General features: G+C 39.8%; 2 protein-coding genes across 2 annotated transcripts; one reads left to right on the top strand and one right to left on the bottom strand.

Annotated features, from left to right (window-relative positions):
* Nucleotides 1–1,837: 1,837 nt before the first annotated feature.
* Nucleotides 1,838–6,177, top strand: LOC113140429 (cytochrome P450 2K1-like). Its single transcript, XM_026324219.2, has 9 exons — nt 1,838–2,196; nt 2,364–2,526; nt 2,603–2,752; nt 3,077–3,237; nt 4,757–4,936; nt 5,028–5,169; nt 5,261–5,445; nt 5,530–5,671; nt 5,752–6,177. Exons 1-9 carry the CDS (start codon nt 2,005–2,007, stop codon nt 5,937–5,939), a joined length of 1,503 nt encoding a protein of 500 aa, XP_026180004.1. The 5' UTR covers nt 1,838–2,004; the 3' UTR covers nt 5,940–6,177.
* A 3,375-nt stretch (nt 6,178–9,552) lies between these two features.
* On the bottom strand, nt 9,553–14,581 carry LOC113140431 (cytochrome P450 2K1-like). Its single transcript, XM_026324220.1, has 9 exons — nt 14,222–14,581; nt 13,892–14,054; nt 13,666–13,815; nt 13,181–13,341; nt 11,485–11,664; nt 11,252–11,393; nt 10,976–11,160; nt 10,750–10,891; nt 9,553–10,669 (listed from the first exon to the last, which is right to left on the bottom strand). Exons 1-9 carry the CDS (start codon nt 14,411–14,413, stop codon nt 10,482–10,484), a joined length of 1,503 nt encoding a protein of 500 aa, XP_026180005.1. The 5' UTR covers nt 14,414–14,581; the 3' UTR covers nt 9,553–10,481.
* Between the last annotated feature and the right edge of the window lie 474 nt (nt 14,582–15,055).

Genomic DNA, 15,055 nt, shown 5'->3' with positions numbered 1-15,055 from the left:
AGAAAGGTAATCTCTGAATGTGTTGTGTGTCAACGTTTTCAAGGCAAAATTGGAGAACAGAAAATGGCTGACTTGCCAAAAGAAAGGATCATGCCGGATTTGCCTCCTTTTTCCAACACAGGTGTGGATTACTTTGGACCTGTTGATGTGAAGAAAGGTCGCAGTGTTGTTAAAAGATATGGAGTTTTGTTTACCTGCATGACCAGTCGAGCAGTACACCTTGTACACATCCTACTCTCTGGATACAAATTCCTGCATAAATTGCAGTCGTCGTTTTATGTGCCGTCGTGGCCAAGTATTGCATTTAAGATCTGACAATGGCACAAATTTTATTGGAGCAGAGAGAGAGCTTAGAAATGCTTTAAAGAGTTTGGATCATGATAAAATTCAACGTACTAAACAGCTATAGGTCACACATCAAGGGAAGTGTTATAGAGCAGGTTGAACAAATGTCTGTGCAATATTTAAGTGAATATTATAGACATGTAAAGGTTCTCAAAAAAATAAAGACCTTTTTATTTGAACTATCAACTAAGAATGTTCATTGCTTATTCTGTGACCAGAGCAGGTTCAGGAGGAGCAGACCAGGGTGATCGGAACCGTCAGGTCTGTGTAGATGACCAGAAAAAACATCCTTACACTGATGCTGTCATCCATGAGACACAGAGACTGGCTAATAATGTCTCCATAGCCATTCCTCACGAAACCACCAGAGATGTCCCGTTTCAGGGCCCACAGGGGACTACTGAGTTTCCTTTTTTTACTTCTGTCCTGTATGATGACAGCGAACACGGAAACACCACACACTTTCAACCCCTCTCAGGTATAAAGTCTTTGTTGGTTTTTCAGTCCGTAAAGTAATGTAGTTTGCATTTGTTCAGACATATCCAATTTTGCAACATTTTGTCTTTTCAGGACGTTGGGTGTGTCTTGGAAAGAGTTTGGCAAAGATGGAATTATTCCTTTTTTATGTCTCTCCTTCAGCATTTTTGCTTCACTTCTCCATCTGGAGTCATACAGGATAAACTGGATCTGACACCAGACCACAATGACTTGTGGGCTGTCAGTTGCTAATGAGAAAGAGAGCTGGAGGAGGTACACCATTATTTAGTATGACTTTGTGGCTTTTCATAGGTTGTATCTCTAACCTAATGCTGCTCAATTCAACTCAAATTCAATTCAGTTTTATTTGTATAGTAGCAAATCACAATACAATCATCTCAAGGCACTTTACAAAGAAAAAAACAAAACCTAACAAATCCCTTATGAGCCGTGAGTAAATCACATAAAATTTGCTCCTGACCAAATCTGGCTGAAACATAACAGAGTTGTAAAAGAGGATACTCAGGAGACTACATTGGAAAGTAAAGATGAATTCATAACCAAAATGTTTAGAACTGCTGCAGTGGTTGACATTAGTTTCCTAACTCGAAGGCTATTTAGGTTTTTGCATAGGCGGCAATTTGTTGAGTCACTGAATAAACTGCCCAGTTTATCCAGGACTTGTATTAAATAAAAGAACCATCATTCTGCTTACATTAACAATAGATGTGTAGATGTCTTTCAGTGGGTGGATACAGTTGGTAAGGCTGATGTGCAAAGGGTCCAGTTTTTGTGACATTCCACACAAGACAAATATAAAATTTCAGAAAATGTTTTGTTGAGAAAGTAATGAAAATGAGATGGTTTCTTAATCAAGGCTAACAACTAGTGGTACTTTCCACAGTTTCACAAGATCTGTGATTGGCTGGCACAGGAGCTCATTCACACCTACTCAGGACATGACAATCATGTCATTAATATGATTGATGATGATGTGACTGGCCAAGGTATTTCTGAAAGGAGGTGCCAACTCTTGGTTGATAGTTCCGCCCAAATGCAAACTCCTAAATATCTGCAACAATTTTAAACCAAGACATAATAGAAAGTTCTGCCTGGCAACTGCCTTTCATTTCAGCGAAGAGATCTTTGGACTCCCAGTTAGGGCAGCTGTCAGACGTCTGTATGATCATGTTGGAAGTTCTTTTCCAGTCCTCCCTATTTTGGGTCACCGTGTGCCTTCTCGTCTTCCTCTTTCTTCACTCCAACTTCAGCTCCCAAAAAAAGAGGACAGATCCTCCAGGACCCAAACCTCTTGCCCTGCTTGGTAACCTGCTTCATGTGGATTTCAAGAGACTCGACAGTTCGCTTTTTGATGTGAGAAATGTGTTGTCTACAAAAAATGTCATCCTTCCATTGCTCTAATAGGAATGTATTGGTTTTTTTGAGTATATAAGTTACATACACAAACATGTTCATTATGATTCAGTAAACCTTTTATCTAGTACTGTGACTCTCACTTTTACCTGCCTCTGTGTTTTTAGCTGTCCAAGAAATATGGGCCAGTGTTCACAGTCCACTTTGGACTTAAGAAGGTGTTGGTCCTGGCAGGATACAGAACCGTCAAGCAGGCTCTGATCAACCATGCCAAAGAGTTTGGAGACAGAGAGGTCACACCCATTTTTCATGATTTCAGCAAAGAACATGGTAAGAAAATGTTTTGGGAGTTTTCTTTTACCTGTTTTCGTGCTCATTAAAGCAGTTCGCCCACTTTTGTTTCCAGGCATATTATTTTCCAATGGTGACCTGTGGAAAGAAATGAGACGTTTTGCTCTAACGACACTGAGAAATTTTGGGATGGGCAAGAAGTTAAGTGAAGGGAAAATCATTGAGGAATGTCACTACCTGATTGAAGAATTTGAAAAACAAGAAGGTAACAGAAAGTACTACAGAGATTTCTATACATATCAGCACCCAGTTTAACATTTGAGGTATTTACCCAAATTAAACAGTATATGGCAAAATAATTATACATTATTCTAATACATTCAAACTTTTGTAAAACTTCAATTCTAGGATTTGTCACTAATTGATTACAATAACTACAGTAATTGAAAAAACTTAGTAACACTCCAAACAAGCCACTGTCATCAGCCCTTGACACAAACGCAGCCAGCTTTGAACACATTTCTTAACTATTTAATTAACTCATGTACAGTTTGTGTCTAACTCATGTCCACTACTCTGTTTCTCTCAGGTAAAGCCTTCGACAACACCAAGACAATTGATTACGCAGTTTCAAACATAATATCAGCGATCATGTTTGGAAAGCGGTTTGAATACAAAGACCCTGCATTTCAAACTATGTTGAAAAGAAACCGTGAATCCATCCATCTGACTGGATCAACTTCCATCCTGGTACTATAAACATCAGATGATTATATAAAAACAATTTACATTGCTCTGTATTAAGAACTTGGTAACTGATGGCTTGTGAAATTAAATATACTGCTGTGATAGTCCATTAAATAGTGAATCTTTATTTTAAAGAGCCTAAGTGACAAAACATTACTGAAATAATAGCTTCATAGAGTTGATGTGTAGATGTTTACAATTTGCTCTAACATTTAATATAATATTTAAGTACAAGTACCAGGAATTCATTCAGTGCTGTGGTTAGCACTGACACCTCACAGCAATAAGGTTTCAATCCTATTCGAGCCCAGGAATTATCTGTGTGGACTTTGTTTTTTCCAGGTCTGTGTGTTTCATCTGGGTGCTCTGGCTTCCTAACAGAATCCAAAGCCATGCAGAATGGGTTTAGGGTGACTCTGAATCACTGTGTTAGGGTTTGATTTTTGTGACGTCCGGTATTGGACTTTTATTTTGGTTTATAAGGTAGGTAGCTTTATGTTGATTAGTTAGGATTGGCAGGACACTTGGGTCCTCGCTTCATCCTTCAGTCACCTCCACATAACACTGTGGGTGTGAGTGTTTGTCTGTCTCCTCGTCAACACTGGAATAGACTAGTGATCCGTCTAGGGCAAGGGTCGGCAACCTTAAACACTCAAAGAGCCATTTGGACCCATTTTCCACAGAAAAGAAAACACCGCGAGCCGCAAAACCCTTTTGAAATCTAAAATAAAATAACACAGGATAAAACGTTTCTTGCCTTTATTCTATGTCTTTTAAATATTCTCCGTCTGTGAACGGTTTCCCGAGCCTGGACATTTCATGAGCGGCCACAAAACTAGCGGATGTGGTTGAATTTGCAGACTTCATCCACTTCTTACATTTTTTTTTTGCTCATATCAACCTTCCTCATCAGTTCTGAAACGGCTTTTTTCTCTCATCTCCATCGGGATATTTTTGAGCAAAGGCTGTGTGTTTATTCTGGAAATGTCTTGCAACATTAGACTTTTTGTTGTTTGCCAGTTTCTCATCACATATTAAGCAGACTGGTAAACCAGTCTCGTCAGCGGTGAAAGCAAATGAATGTGCCCACGTAGCATTAAACGTTGTTTTCTTCAGACACTTTTCTTTTCTTAGAGTTCTCCATAGTTGGTTTACCTGGGGTCTAAAAATGACAGAGATCGCGCGCAGGCAGCTGTCGCACATTGGCGGTTGTGACGAATATTAAGAGCGAATTTTTTTATCATGTTTTATTTAGATTTTACAAGATCACCATAATTTTCTAATTTGGAATTACATTTTAAAAACTAACTAAACTAAAATACATTTTAATTAAATACTCGTTTTTTATTTTCCAAGGCCGTAGGGAGCCGCAGCAGAGAGACAAAAGAGCCGCGGGTTTCCGACCCCTGGTCTAGGGTGTAGCCCGCCACCTCTTGCCCAGTGTGAGCTGCGAGTTCATGACTCTCACAAATAAATTTCAGAATGAATTTTACAATTTGTTTTGTATTTTGCGTTATTACAGATCTGCAACCTGTTTCCTTGGCTGGGCCCTTGTATTAAAAACTGGAGGCGTTTGATGGAGTTTTTGGAGGACTACGAAGTGCAAGTTAAAGGCATAATAGCGGATCTGAAGCAAACTCAGAACCCTGAGTTGTGCAGATGCTTTGTTGATGCGTTCCTGACCCATAAGCAAAATCTGGAGGTAAGGTTTTAGAACTCCAGTGAATCCACTCATAGACTGAAATTACCCATAAGTCAAACAATCATTATCTGTTTTCTGTGTGATTCAATAGGAGTCTGGCATCAAGAATTTACACTACAATGATGACAACCTGCTCTACAGTGTGATGGATTTAATGTTGGCTGGATCTGAGACCACAGGAACTACAATTCAGTGGTGTCTACTTTTCATGGCCAAGTACCCTCATATTCAAGGTGCCAAAAACATGGCAGAATGGTCATCTCAGATAACATGAAATCTGAGTTACATGTTTATCAGATTAAAGTCTTATTTCTGTGCCATCAGATAAAGTTCAGGAGGAGCTGGACAGGGTAGTTGGAAGCCGTCAGGTCCAAGTAGAGGACAGGAGGAACCTCCCGTACACTGACGCTGTCATCCATGAGACACAGAGAATGGCCAACATTGGCCCCATGGCCATTCCGCACAAAACCAACCAAGATGTCATGTTCCAAGGATACTTCATCAAAAAAGTCAGAGGACTGTTGGATATGTTCGTCCTTGTAAACAGTTCATTCTAAAACGTATAAGTTATAGTTTTCTTCTTTTGCATACAGGGGACGACAGTGTTTCCTCTTCTCACTTCTGTACTGTATGATGAGAGCGAATGGAAGACCCCATACACTTTTAACCCTTCTCATTTCCTGGATAAAGAGGGCAGATTTATCAGGAGTGATGTCTTCATGGCCTTCTCTGCAGGTAGAACTTTTTTAGGCTTTTGCTCTTTTACTTTACAGATTTTACTGTTGCCCGCACACGACCCAGCTTGTGTCTTGCAGGTCGCAGGATGTGTATTGGAGAGAGTCTGGCCAGAATGGAGCTCTTCCTCTTCATCACGTCCCTCCTCCAGCGCTTTCGTTTCGCTCCTCCACCTGGAGTTTCAGAGGATGAACTGGATGTGACACCACTTGTGGGTTTCACCCTCACTCCTTTACCTCACAAACTGTGTGCTGTTAGTCGCCAGTGAGAACTGGGACCATTATTGTGGCTGAAAATAAGCTTCTCTGGTTGAGTCAAAACTTGTGTCTTCTGCAATAGTTCATTGTAATCTGATCTGCAGAACAGAGAGCAGTATGCTGGCCTGATTAGAAAACAGTTCACATGCTTCCCTAAATATTTTTGCCTTCACTCATGTTGACACGTTTACTTGTTTACTTTGATAAGTGCTTTTATTCATTATATAACTTCATGTTTGAAATGCACCAAACAAATTTCTCTTCACAGAAAATATGCACAATCTCAAATTTATGTAAACACCTGCTTCTTTGTAATAACACACAGTACACTATTAATGGTTACACCTTCATTTATTGTATTAAATATGACCAAAAATGACAGAAGCAGCTGATGCGATCGCAGTTTAGTTGTGTGTCGAACTGCCGTGTTTGTGCGTCCTGCATCCATTCCTGTGTTTTCATGTTCATCTCGTTAGAGATTTGAACCATGTAAATAAAGTCTGAATACAAATGTCATATTATAGGTTTTCTTTCTAGTCTGTCAGTTTGTTGTCATGTTTTTCCAAGACTGTGTGTTTTAGGATAAAACAGCACATTGTTAGCAAATACACTCAATGACAAAATTTTACAGTGACAGGAAACTGCAGAAGCAGCTGAGTTTTCTCGGTGTGTGAGTGAGAGACAGAGCCTTCCTTATTAAACAGCTGCACTTTCTCTCCTTAAATGTGAACTGAAAACTCTGTTTTTCTCCACATCGTGATTACTTCAACTGAAAACTGACACACTGTGTGGCGGGTTCAGTATTTGATGCTCTGGTTGACTTTCAGTTCGTAATCACCTGCAGAAAACCTCCAAGGTCTGTGCGTAAAAGCAGCGCGGACACGTTTGCGCCCAGGCTGACCCATCGAATCTGTACTGACGTGTTTGTGCGTCTGCGTCCGTTACTGTGTTTTCATGTTCACCCACAAATGATGTTTAAACCAAGTAAATAAGGTTTTAATAAAAATGGCCCAATATACATTTTTTTATCTAGTTTGTCATTTCGGTTAATGTTGTAAAGGAAAAACAAACCAACAATATTTCAACATTTTATTCAGTGTTTCGTTGACAGAAACAGGTTCCAACATGAGCTCTCACTTTATTCAAGACTGTGTTTCTTAGGAGAAAACAGCTCATTGTTCTAAAATATATTCAGTGACTGAAGTTTACAAAGAGACAGAAGCAGCCGATCTGATCGCAGTTTAGTTGTGTGTGTCTCCTGCTGTCACCGTCATCCGCAGTAAACAAAGTGTGTGTGTTCATGTTGTCGTTGAGGTGGTGAACACGGAGCTTAAAGTCCAGTTCGCTCGGCTCCTCGTCCGTCAGCACAGTGAGTGTTTCATCATATGACAGACTCAGTCTCACTTAGAAGCAAGTTAGAAATCAGCCTTGCCATATTATGCATCACCTTCCCAAAGCGACTTTAAGACACATTATTCCCGAGTATACATTTGAGTTTCTTCAGAAAGTTCTGATGGAGCTGGATGGGAAAAAGCTGTCCATTAAAGTGAAAATCCTCAAAAACAAACTTCATGAGTAATATTACCTATGTACTGTAGTACACAGATATTCTAGACCATAAAAGGAGCATATTTGGATTTTGGACAGCTTCTGTATAAGCAAACTGTAACCTAGAGACAACATTGATTGATATCAAATCATTTTGGGACCATAACCTGCAAAAATTCAAAAACATTTGCTGATTTCAGTATCCGGCTGCGGGGATATCACCTAAAATATACAATGCATATAACACTTCTTGAACTGAATTTGGACTGAAAAAGTACATAACTTTAAAAGTACATAACTGTTTTGCACATGTAGGTCTTTTACAAAGTTGACGTGTTTTGGTTCTGCATTTGCCTTCTTGATCCACAGGGTTATAACCGGGAAAGATATTTACAGTTTTAACTATAACATGCACTTTACAAAATTTTATATTCAAGGGAACAGCACTTCCCACTTTGGTACTCACTTCCCAAATTCAGTAAAATGTTTACATAGTTTGAAAAGCAATTATTTGTAATTTATTTTATTTTTTTTGCGATTTTAGTTTTTTCTTTTTTTTAATCATTTTGTAAATTTTCTGTACATATTTATTTACCTAATTTAGGTACCAGTTCGGTGTGGAAGGTTTTTTTTTTTTTCTTAGTTTAATTTTACGTCATATAAGTTTAATGTCCTGGTACTCTTTTAGATTGGAACTCTTTATTAAAGTCCAGTGAAGTTACTTGAGTTGTATTTATTCCACCCAATGCATTAAACAGAGCAAATGTAGTTCATTTATACAAAGCACAGTCAACAAAATCATACAGCATTAATGTAGGTAGTTTGTGTTTAATGAATTGAACATAACTGTGTCAGGTTAATTCAACATCCCTTAAACAAATTGAAGATAATAGCATCAAGTTAATTCAACATATCTGCATGAGGTAGCATTTAATTAATAAAGTGTAGTTACACTAACTTAATAAGTTGCATGTTTTTACTAGTTATTCAACTAACTTTTGTGGGACCGGTTGACATAACTAACTTAATTAAATACAACATTTCATTTCTTTGAGTGAGTTTTGGTCAACAATGACAACTCATCCGACCAAACATCAATTGTCTGAGAGCACGAAGAAACTGGGCTAAGAGTTCTTCAGAACTCTAATCAATCTAATTTTGTATCAGCACTTCAATCGCATCGCGCCAAGAAGGTCCTGAACTTAAGACCGAAGATTTTTACAATAAATCTCCGACACACAGACTGTCTCTATTCTCACACTGAGTAGTGAAGTCACCGGGAAAACGATCGCTGCCCTGCGGACTCTCTGGAGCTTCTTCTCCCGGTTTCACCTCCAGCCGGACTACGAAGAACCTAACCGCTATGTTGTCGTCATTTACTACAACGGAGTGAGGCTCCTTGTGATCTCCGTCGATCCGCTGCTGAGGAGGATCTTCGACAGCAACAGAGCAGAGTAGCAGCGTCAACGCAGTGATCTGTGTGTGCTGTCTCCCTTCGAGCTGAACGGGGCGGCGACTTGCTCCAACGCGATTGGCTCCACTGTTTCCGCACACAGACCAAAGTGTGAAAGCAGCACCAGAAGCAGCGTGTCTTCAAGCAGCAGAGCAAGAGCCTGTAGTCGCTGCGCGGACGGTGTGTTCGCTCTGTGAGAGCTTTGCTGCCACGAACATCTTCAGAGAGAGAGACTGTGCGGAGACTGAGTCTGTCATATGATGAAACACTCACTGTGCTGACGGACGAGGAGCCGAGCGAACTGGACTTTAAGCTCCGTGTTCACCACCTCAACGACAACATGAACACACACACTTTGTTTACTGCGGATGACGGTGACAGCAGGAGACACACACAACTAAACTGCGATCAGATCGGCTGCATCTGTCTCTTTGTAAACGTCAGTCACTGAATATATTTTAGAACAATGAGCTGTTTTCTCCTAAGAAACACAGTCTTGAATAAAGTGAGAGCTCATGTTGGAACCTGTTTCTGTCAACGAAACATTGAATAAAATGTGGAAATATTGTTGGTTTGTTTTTCCTTTACAACATTAACCGAAATGACAAACTAGATACAAAATGTATATTGGGCCATTTTTATTAAAACCTTATTTACTTGGTTTAAACATCATTTGTGGGTGAACATGAAAACACAGTAACGGACGCAGACGCACAAACACGTCAGTACAGATTCGATGGGTCAGCCTGGGCGCAAACGTGTCCGCGCTGCTTTTACGCACAGACCTTGGAGGTTTTCTGCAGGTGATTACGAACTGAAAGTCAACCAGAGCATCAAATACTGAACCCGCCGCACAGTGTGTCAGTTTTCAGTTGAAGTAATCACAATGTGGAGGAAAACAGAGTTTTCAGTTCACATTTAAGGAGAGAAAGTGCAGCTGTTTAATAAGGAAGGCTCTGTCTCTCACTCACACACCGAGAAAACTCAGCTGCTTCTGCAGTTTCCTGTCACTGTAAAATTTTGTCATTGAGTGTATTTGCTAACAATGTGCTGTTTTATCCTAAAACACACAGTCTTGGATGAACACGAGATGAACATGAAAACACAGGAATGGATGCAGGACGCACAAACACGGTAGTTCGACACACAACTAAACTGCGATCACATCAGCTGCTTCTGTCATTTTTGGTAATATTTAATACAATAAATGAAGGTGTAACCATTAATAGTGTACTGTGTGTTATTACAAAGAAGCAGGTGTTTACATAAATTTGAGATTGTGCATATTTTCAGTGAAATAAAGAGAAATTTGTTTGGTGCATTTCAAACATGAAGTTATATAATGAATAAAAGCACTTATCAAAGTAAACAAGTAAACGTGTCAACATGAGTGAAGGCAAAAATATTTAGGGAAGCATGTGAACTGTTTTCTAATCAGGCCAGCATACTGCTCTCTGTTCTGCAGATCAGATTACAATGAACTATTGCAGAAGACACAAGTTTTGACTCAACCAGAGAAGCTTATTTTCAGCCACAATAATGGTCCCAGTTCTCACTGGCGACTAACAGCACACAGTTTGTGAGGTAAAGGAGTGAGGGTGAAACCCACAAGTGGTGTCACATCCAGTTCATCCTCTGAAACTCCAGGTGGAGGAGCGAAACGAAAGCGCTGGAGGAGGGACGTGATGAAGAGGAAGAGCTCCATTCTGGCCAGACTCTCTCCAATACACATCCTGCGACCTGCAAGACACAAGCTGGGTCGTGTGCGGGCAACAGTAAAATCTGTAAAGTAAAAGAGCAAAAGCCTAAAAAAGTTCTACCTGCAGAGAAGGCCATGAAGACATCACTCCTGATAAATCTGCCCTCTTTATCCAGGAAATGAGAAGGGTTAAAAGTGTATGGGGTCTTCCATTCGCTCTCATCATACAGTACAGAAGTGAGAAGAGGAAACACTGTCGTCCCCTGTATGCAAAAGAAGAAAACTATAACTTATACGTTTTAGAATGAACTGTTCACAAGGACGAACATATCCAACAGTCCTCTGACTTTTTTGATGAAATATCCTTGGAACATGACATCTTGGTTGGTTTTGTGCGGAATGGCCATGGGGCCAATGTTGGCCATTCTCTGTGTCTCATGGATGACAGCGTCAGTGTACGGGAGGTTCCTCCTGTCCTCTACTTGGACCTGACGGCTTCCAACTACCCTGTCCAGCTCCTCCTGAACTTTATCTGATGGCACAGAAATAAGACTTTAATCTGATAAACATGTAACTCAGATTTCATGTTATCTGAGATGACCATTCTGCCATGTTTTTGGCACCTTGAATATGAGGGTACTTGGCCATGAAAAGTAGACACCACTGAATTGTAGTTCCTGTGGTCTCAGATCCAGCCAACATTAAATCCATCACACTGTAGAGCAGGTTGTCATCATTGTAGTGTAAATTCTTGATGCCAGACTCCTATTGAATCACACAGAAAACAGATAATGATTGTTTGACTTATTGGTAATTTCAGTCTATGAGTGGATTCACTGGAGTTCTAAAACCTTACCTCCAGATTTTGCTTATGGGTCAGGAACGCATCAACAAAGCATCTGCACAACTCAGGGTTCTGAGTTTGTTTCAGATCCTCTATTATGCCTTTAACTTGCACTTCGTAGTCCTTCATAAACTTTATCAAATGCCTCCAGTTTTTAATACAAGGGCCCAGCCAAGGAAACAGGTTGTAGATCTGTAATAACGCAAAATACAAAACAAATTGTAAAATTCATTGTGAAATTCATTTGTGAGAGTCATGAACTCGCAGCTCACACTGGGCAAGAGGTGGCGGGCTACACCCTAGACCAGGGGTCGGAAACCCGCGGCTCTTTTGTCTCTCTGCTGCGGCTCCCTACGGCCTTGGAAAATAAACAACGAGTATTTAATAAAATTTGTTTTAGATTAGTTAGTTTTTAAAATGTAATTCCAAATTAGAAAATTATGGTGATCTTGTAAAATCTAAATAAAACATGATAAAAAAATTCGCTCTTAATATTCGTCACAACCGCCAATGTGCGACAGCTGCCTGCGCGCGATCTCTGTCATTTTTAGACCCCAGGTAAACCAACTATGGAGAACTCTAAGAAAAGAAAAGTGTCTGAAGAAAACAACGTTTAATGCTACGTGGGCACATTCATTTGCTTTCACCGCTGACGAGACTGGTTTACCAGTCTGCTTAATATGTGATGAGAAACTGGCAAACAACAAAAAGTCTAATGTTGCAAGACATTTCCAGAATAAACACACAGCCTTTGCTCAAAAATATCCCGATGGAGATGAGAGAAAAAAGCCGTTTCAGAACTGATGAGGAAGGTTGATATGAGCAAAACAAATGTAAGAAGTGGATGAAGTCTGCAAATTCAACCACATCCGCTAGTTTTGTGGCCGCTCATGAAATGTCCAGGCTCGGGAAACCGTTCACAGACGGAGAATATTTAAAAGACATAGAATAAAGGCAAGAAACGTTTTATCCTGTGTTATTTTATTTTAGATTTCAAAAGGGTTTTGCGGCTCGCGGTGTTTTCTTTTCTGTGGAAAATGGGTCCAAATGGCTCTTTGAGTGTTTAAGGTTGCCGACCCTTGCCCTAGACGGATCACTAGTCTATTCCAGTGTTGACGAGGAGACAGACAAACACTCACACCCACAGTGTTATGTGGAGGTGACTGAAGGATGAAGCGAGGACCCAAGTGTCCTGCCAATCCTAACTAATCAACATAAAGCTACCTACCTTATAAACCAAAATAAAAGTCCAATACCGGACGTCACAAAAATCAAACCCTAACACAGTGATTCAGAGTCACCCTAAACCCATTCTGCATGGCTTTGGATTCTGTTAGGAAGCCAGAGCACCCAGATGAAACACACAGACCTGGAAAAAACAAAGTCCACACAGATAATTCCTGGGCTCGAATAGGATTGAAACCTTATTGCTGTGAGGTGTCAGTGCTAACCACAGCACTGAATGAATTCCTGGTACTTGTACTTAAATATTATATTAAATGTTAGAGCAAATTGTAAACATCTACACATCAACTCTATGAAGCTATTATTTCAGTAATGTTTTGTCACTTAGGCTCTTTAAAATAAAGATTCACTATTTAATGGACTATCACAGCAGTATATTTAATTTCACAAGCCATCAGTTACCAAGTTCTTAATACAGAGCAATGTAAATTGTTTTTATATAATCATCTGATGTTTATAGTACCAGGATGGAAGTTGATCCAGCCAGATGGACAATTTCACGGTTTCTTTTCAACATACTTTGAAATGCAGGGTCTTTGTATTCAAACCACTTTCCAAACATGATCGCTGATATTATGTTTGAAACTGCGTAATCAATTGTCTTGGTGTTGTCGAAGGCTTTACCTGAAAGAAACAGAGTAGTGGACATGAGTTAGACACAAACTGTACATGAGTTAATTAAATAGTTAAGAAATGTGTTCAAAGCTGGCTGCGTTTGTGTCAAGGGCTGATGACAGTGGCTTGTTTGGAGTGTTACTAAGTTTTTTCAATTACTGTAGTTATTGTAATCAATTAGTGACAAATCCTGGAATTGAAGTTTTACAAAAGTTTGAATGTATTAGAATAATGTATAATTATTTTGCCATATACTGTTTAATTTGGGTAAATACCTCAAATGTTAAACTGGGTGCTGATATGTATAGAAATCTCTGTAGTACTTTCTGTTACCTTCTTGTTTTTCAAATTCTTCAATCAGGTAGTGACATTCCTCAATGATTTTCCCTTCACTTAACTTCTTGCCCATCCCAAAATTTCTCAGTGTCGTTAGAGCAAAACGTCTCATTTCTTTCCACAGGTCACCATTGGAAAATAATATGCCTGGAAACAAAAGTGGGCGAACTGCTTTAATGAGCACGAAAACAGGTAAAAGAAAACTCCCAAAACATTTTTTTACCATGTTCTTTGGTGAAATCATGAAAAATGGGTGTGACCTCTCTGTCTCCAAACTCTTTGGCATGGTTGATCAGAGCCTGCTTGACGGTTCTGTATCCTGCCAGGACCAACACCTTCTTAAGTCCAAAGTGGACTGTAAACACTGGTCCATATTTCTTGGACAGCTAAAAACACAGAGGCAGGTAAAAGTGAGAGTCACAGTACTAGATAAAAGGTTTACTGAATCATAATGAACACGTTTGTATATGTAACTTATATACTCAAAAAAACCAATACATTCCTATTAGAGCAATGGAAGGATGACATTTTTTGTAGACAACACATTTCTCACATCAAAAAGCGAACTGTCGAGTCTCTTGAAATCCACATGAAGCAGGTTACCAAGCAGGGCAAGAGGTTTGGGTCCTGGAGGATCTGTCCTCTTTTTTTGGGAGCTGAAGTTGGAGTGAAGAAAGAGGAAGACGAGAAGGCACACGGTGACCCAAAATAGGGAGGACTGGAAAAGAACTTCCAACATGATCATACAGACGTCTGACAGCTGCCCTAACTGGGAGTCCAAAGATCTCTTCGCTGAAATGAAAGGCAGTTGCCAGGCAGAACTTTCTATTATGTCTTGGTTTAAAATTGTTGCAGATATTTAGGAGTTTGCATTTGGGCGGAACTATCAACCAAGAGTTGGCACCTCCTTTCAGAAATACCTTGGCCAGTCACATCATCATCAATCATATTAATGACATGATTCTCATGTCCTGAGTAGGTGTGAATGAGCTCCTGTGCCAGCCAATCACAGATCTTGTGAAACTGTGGAAAGTACCACTAGTTGTTAGCCTTGATTAAGAAACCATCTCATTTGCTTGCTTGCTCATAAAGTGCTGCTGTTGGCTTTTGTTTTTGTTTCTTTGTAAAGTGCCTTGAGATGATTGTATTGTGATTTGGTACTATACAAATAAAACTGAATTGAATTTGAGTTGAATTGAGCAGCATTAGGTCAGAGATACAACCTATGAAAAGCCACAAAGTCATACTAAATAATGGTGTACCTCCTCCAGCTCTCTTTCTCATTAGCAACTGACAGCCCACAAGTCATTGTGGTCTGGTGTCAGATCCAGTTTATCCTGTATGACTCCAGGTGGAGGAGTGAAGCAAAAATGCTGGAGGAGAGACA

This window comes from Mastacembelus armatus, chromosome 8 (genome assembly GCF_900324485.2).
Source record: "Mastacembelus armatus chromosome 8, fMasArm1.2, whole genome shotgun sequence".
NCBI lineage: Eukaryota > Metazoa > Chordata > Actinopteri > Synbranchiformes > Mastacembelidae > Mastacembelus > Mastacembelus armatus.
The sequence above is the reverse complement of the archived record's forward strand: the minus strand, read 5'-3'. Positions and strand labels throughout refer to the sequence as shown.

Bases quoted from the DNA above. Each gene is read 5' to 3' on its own strand.
- LOC113140429 (XM_026324219.2), top strand. From the start codon at position 2,005: ATGATCATGTTGGAAGTTCTTTTCCAGTCCTCCCTATTTTGGGTCACC. The intron at 2,197-2,363 runs GTGAGAAATGTG...CTGTGTTTTTAG, and splicing joins TCGACAGTTCGCTTTTTGAT to CTGTCCAAGAAATATGGGCC. The intron at 5,672-5,751 runs GTAGAACTTTTT...TGTGTCTTGCAG, and splicing joins CTTCATGGCCTTCTCTGCAG to GTCGCAGGATGTGTATTGGA.
- LOC113140431 (XM_026324220.1), bottom strand. From the start codon at position 14,413: ATGATCATGTTGGAAGTTCTTTTCCAGTCCTCCCTATTTTGGGTCACC. The intron at 13,816-13,891 runs GTAAAAAAATGT...TTTTGTTTCCAG, and splicing joins TGATTTCACCAAAGAACATG to GCATATTATTTTCCAATGGT. The intron at 10,670-10,749 runs GTAGAACTTTTT...TGTGTCTTGCAG, and splicing joins CTTCATGGCCTTCTCTGCAG to GTCGCAGGATGTGTATTGGA.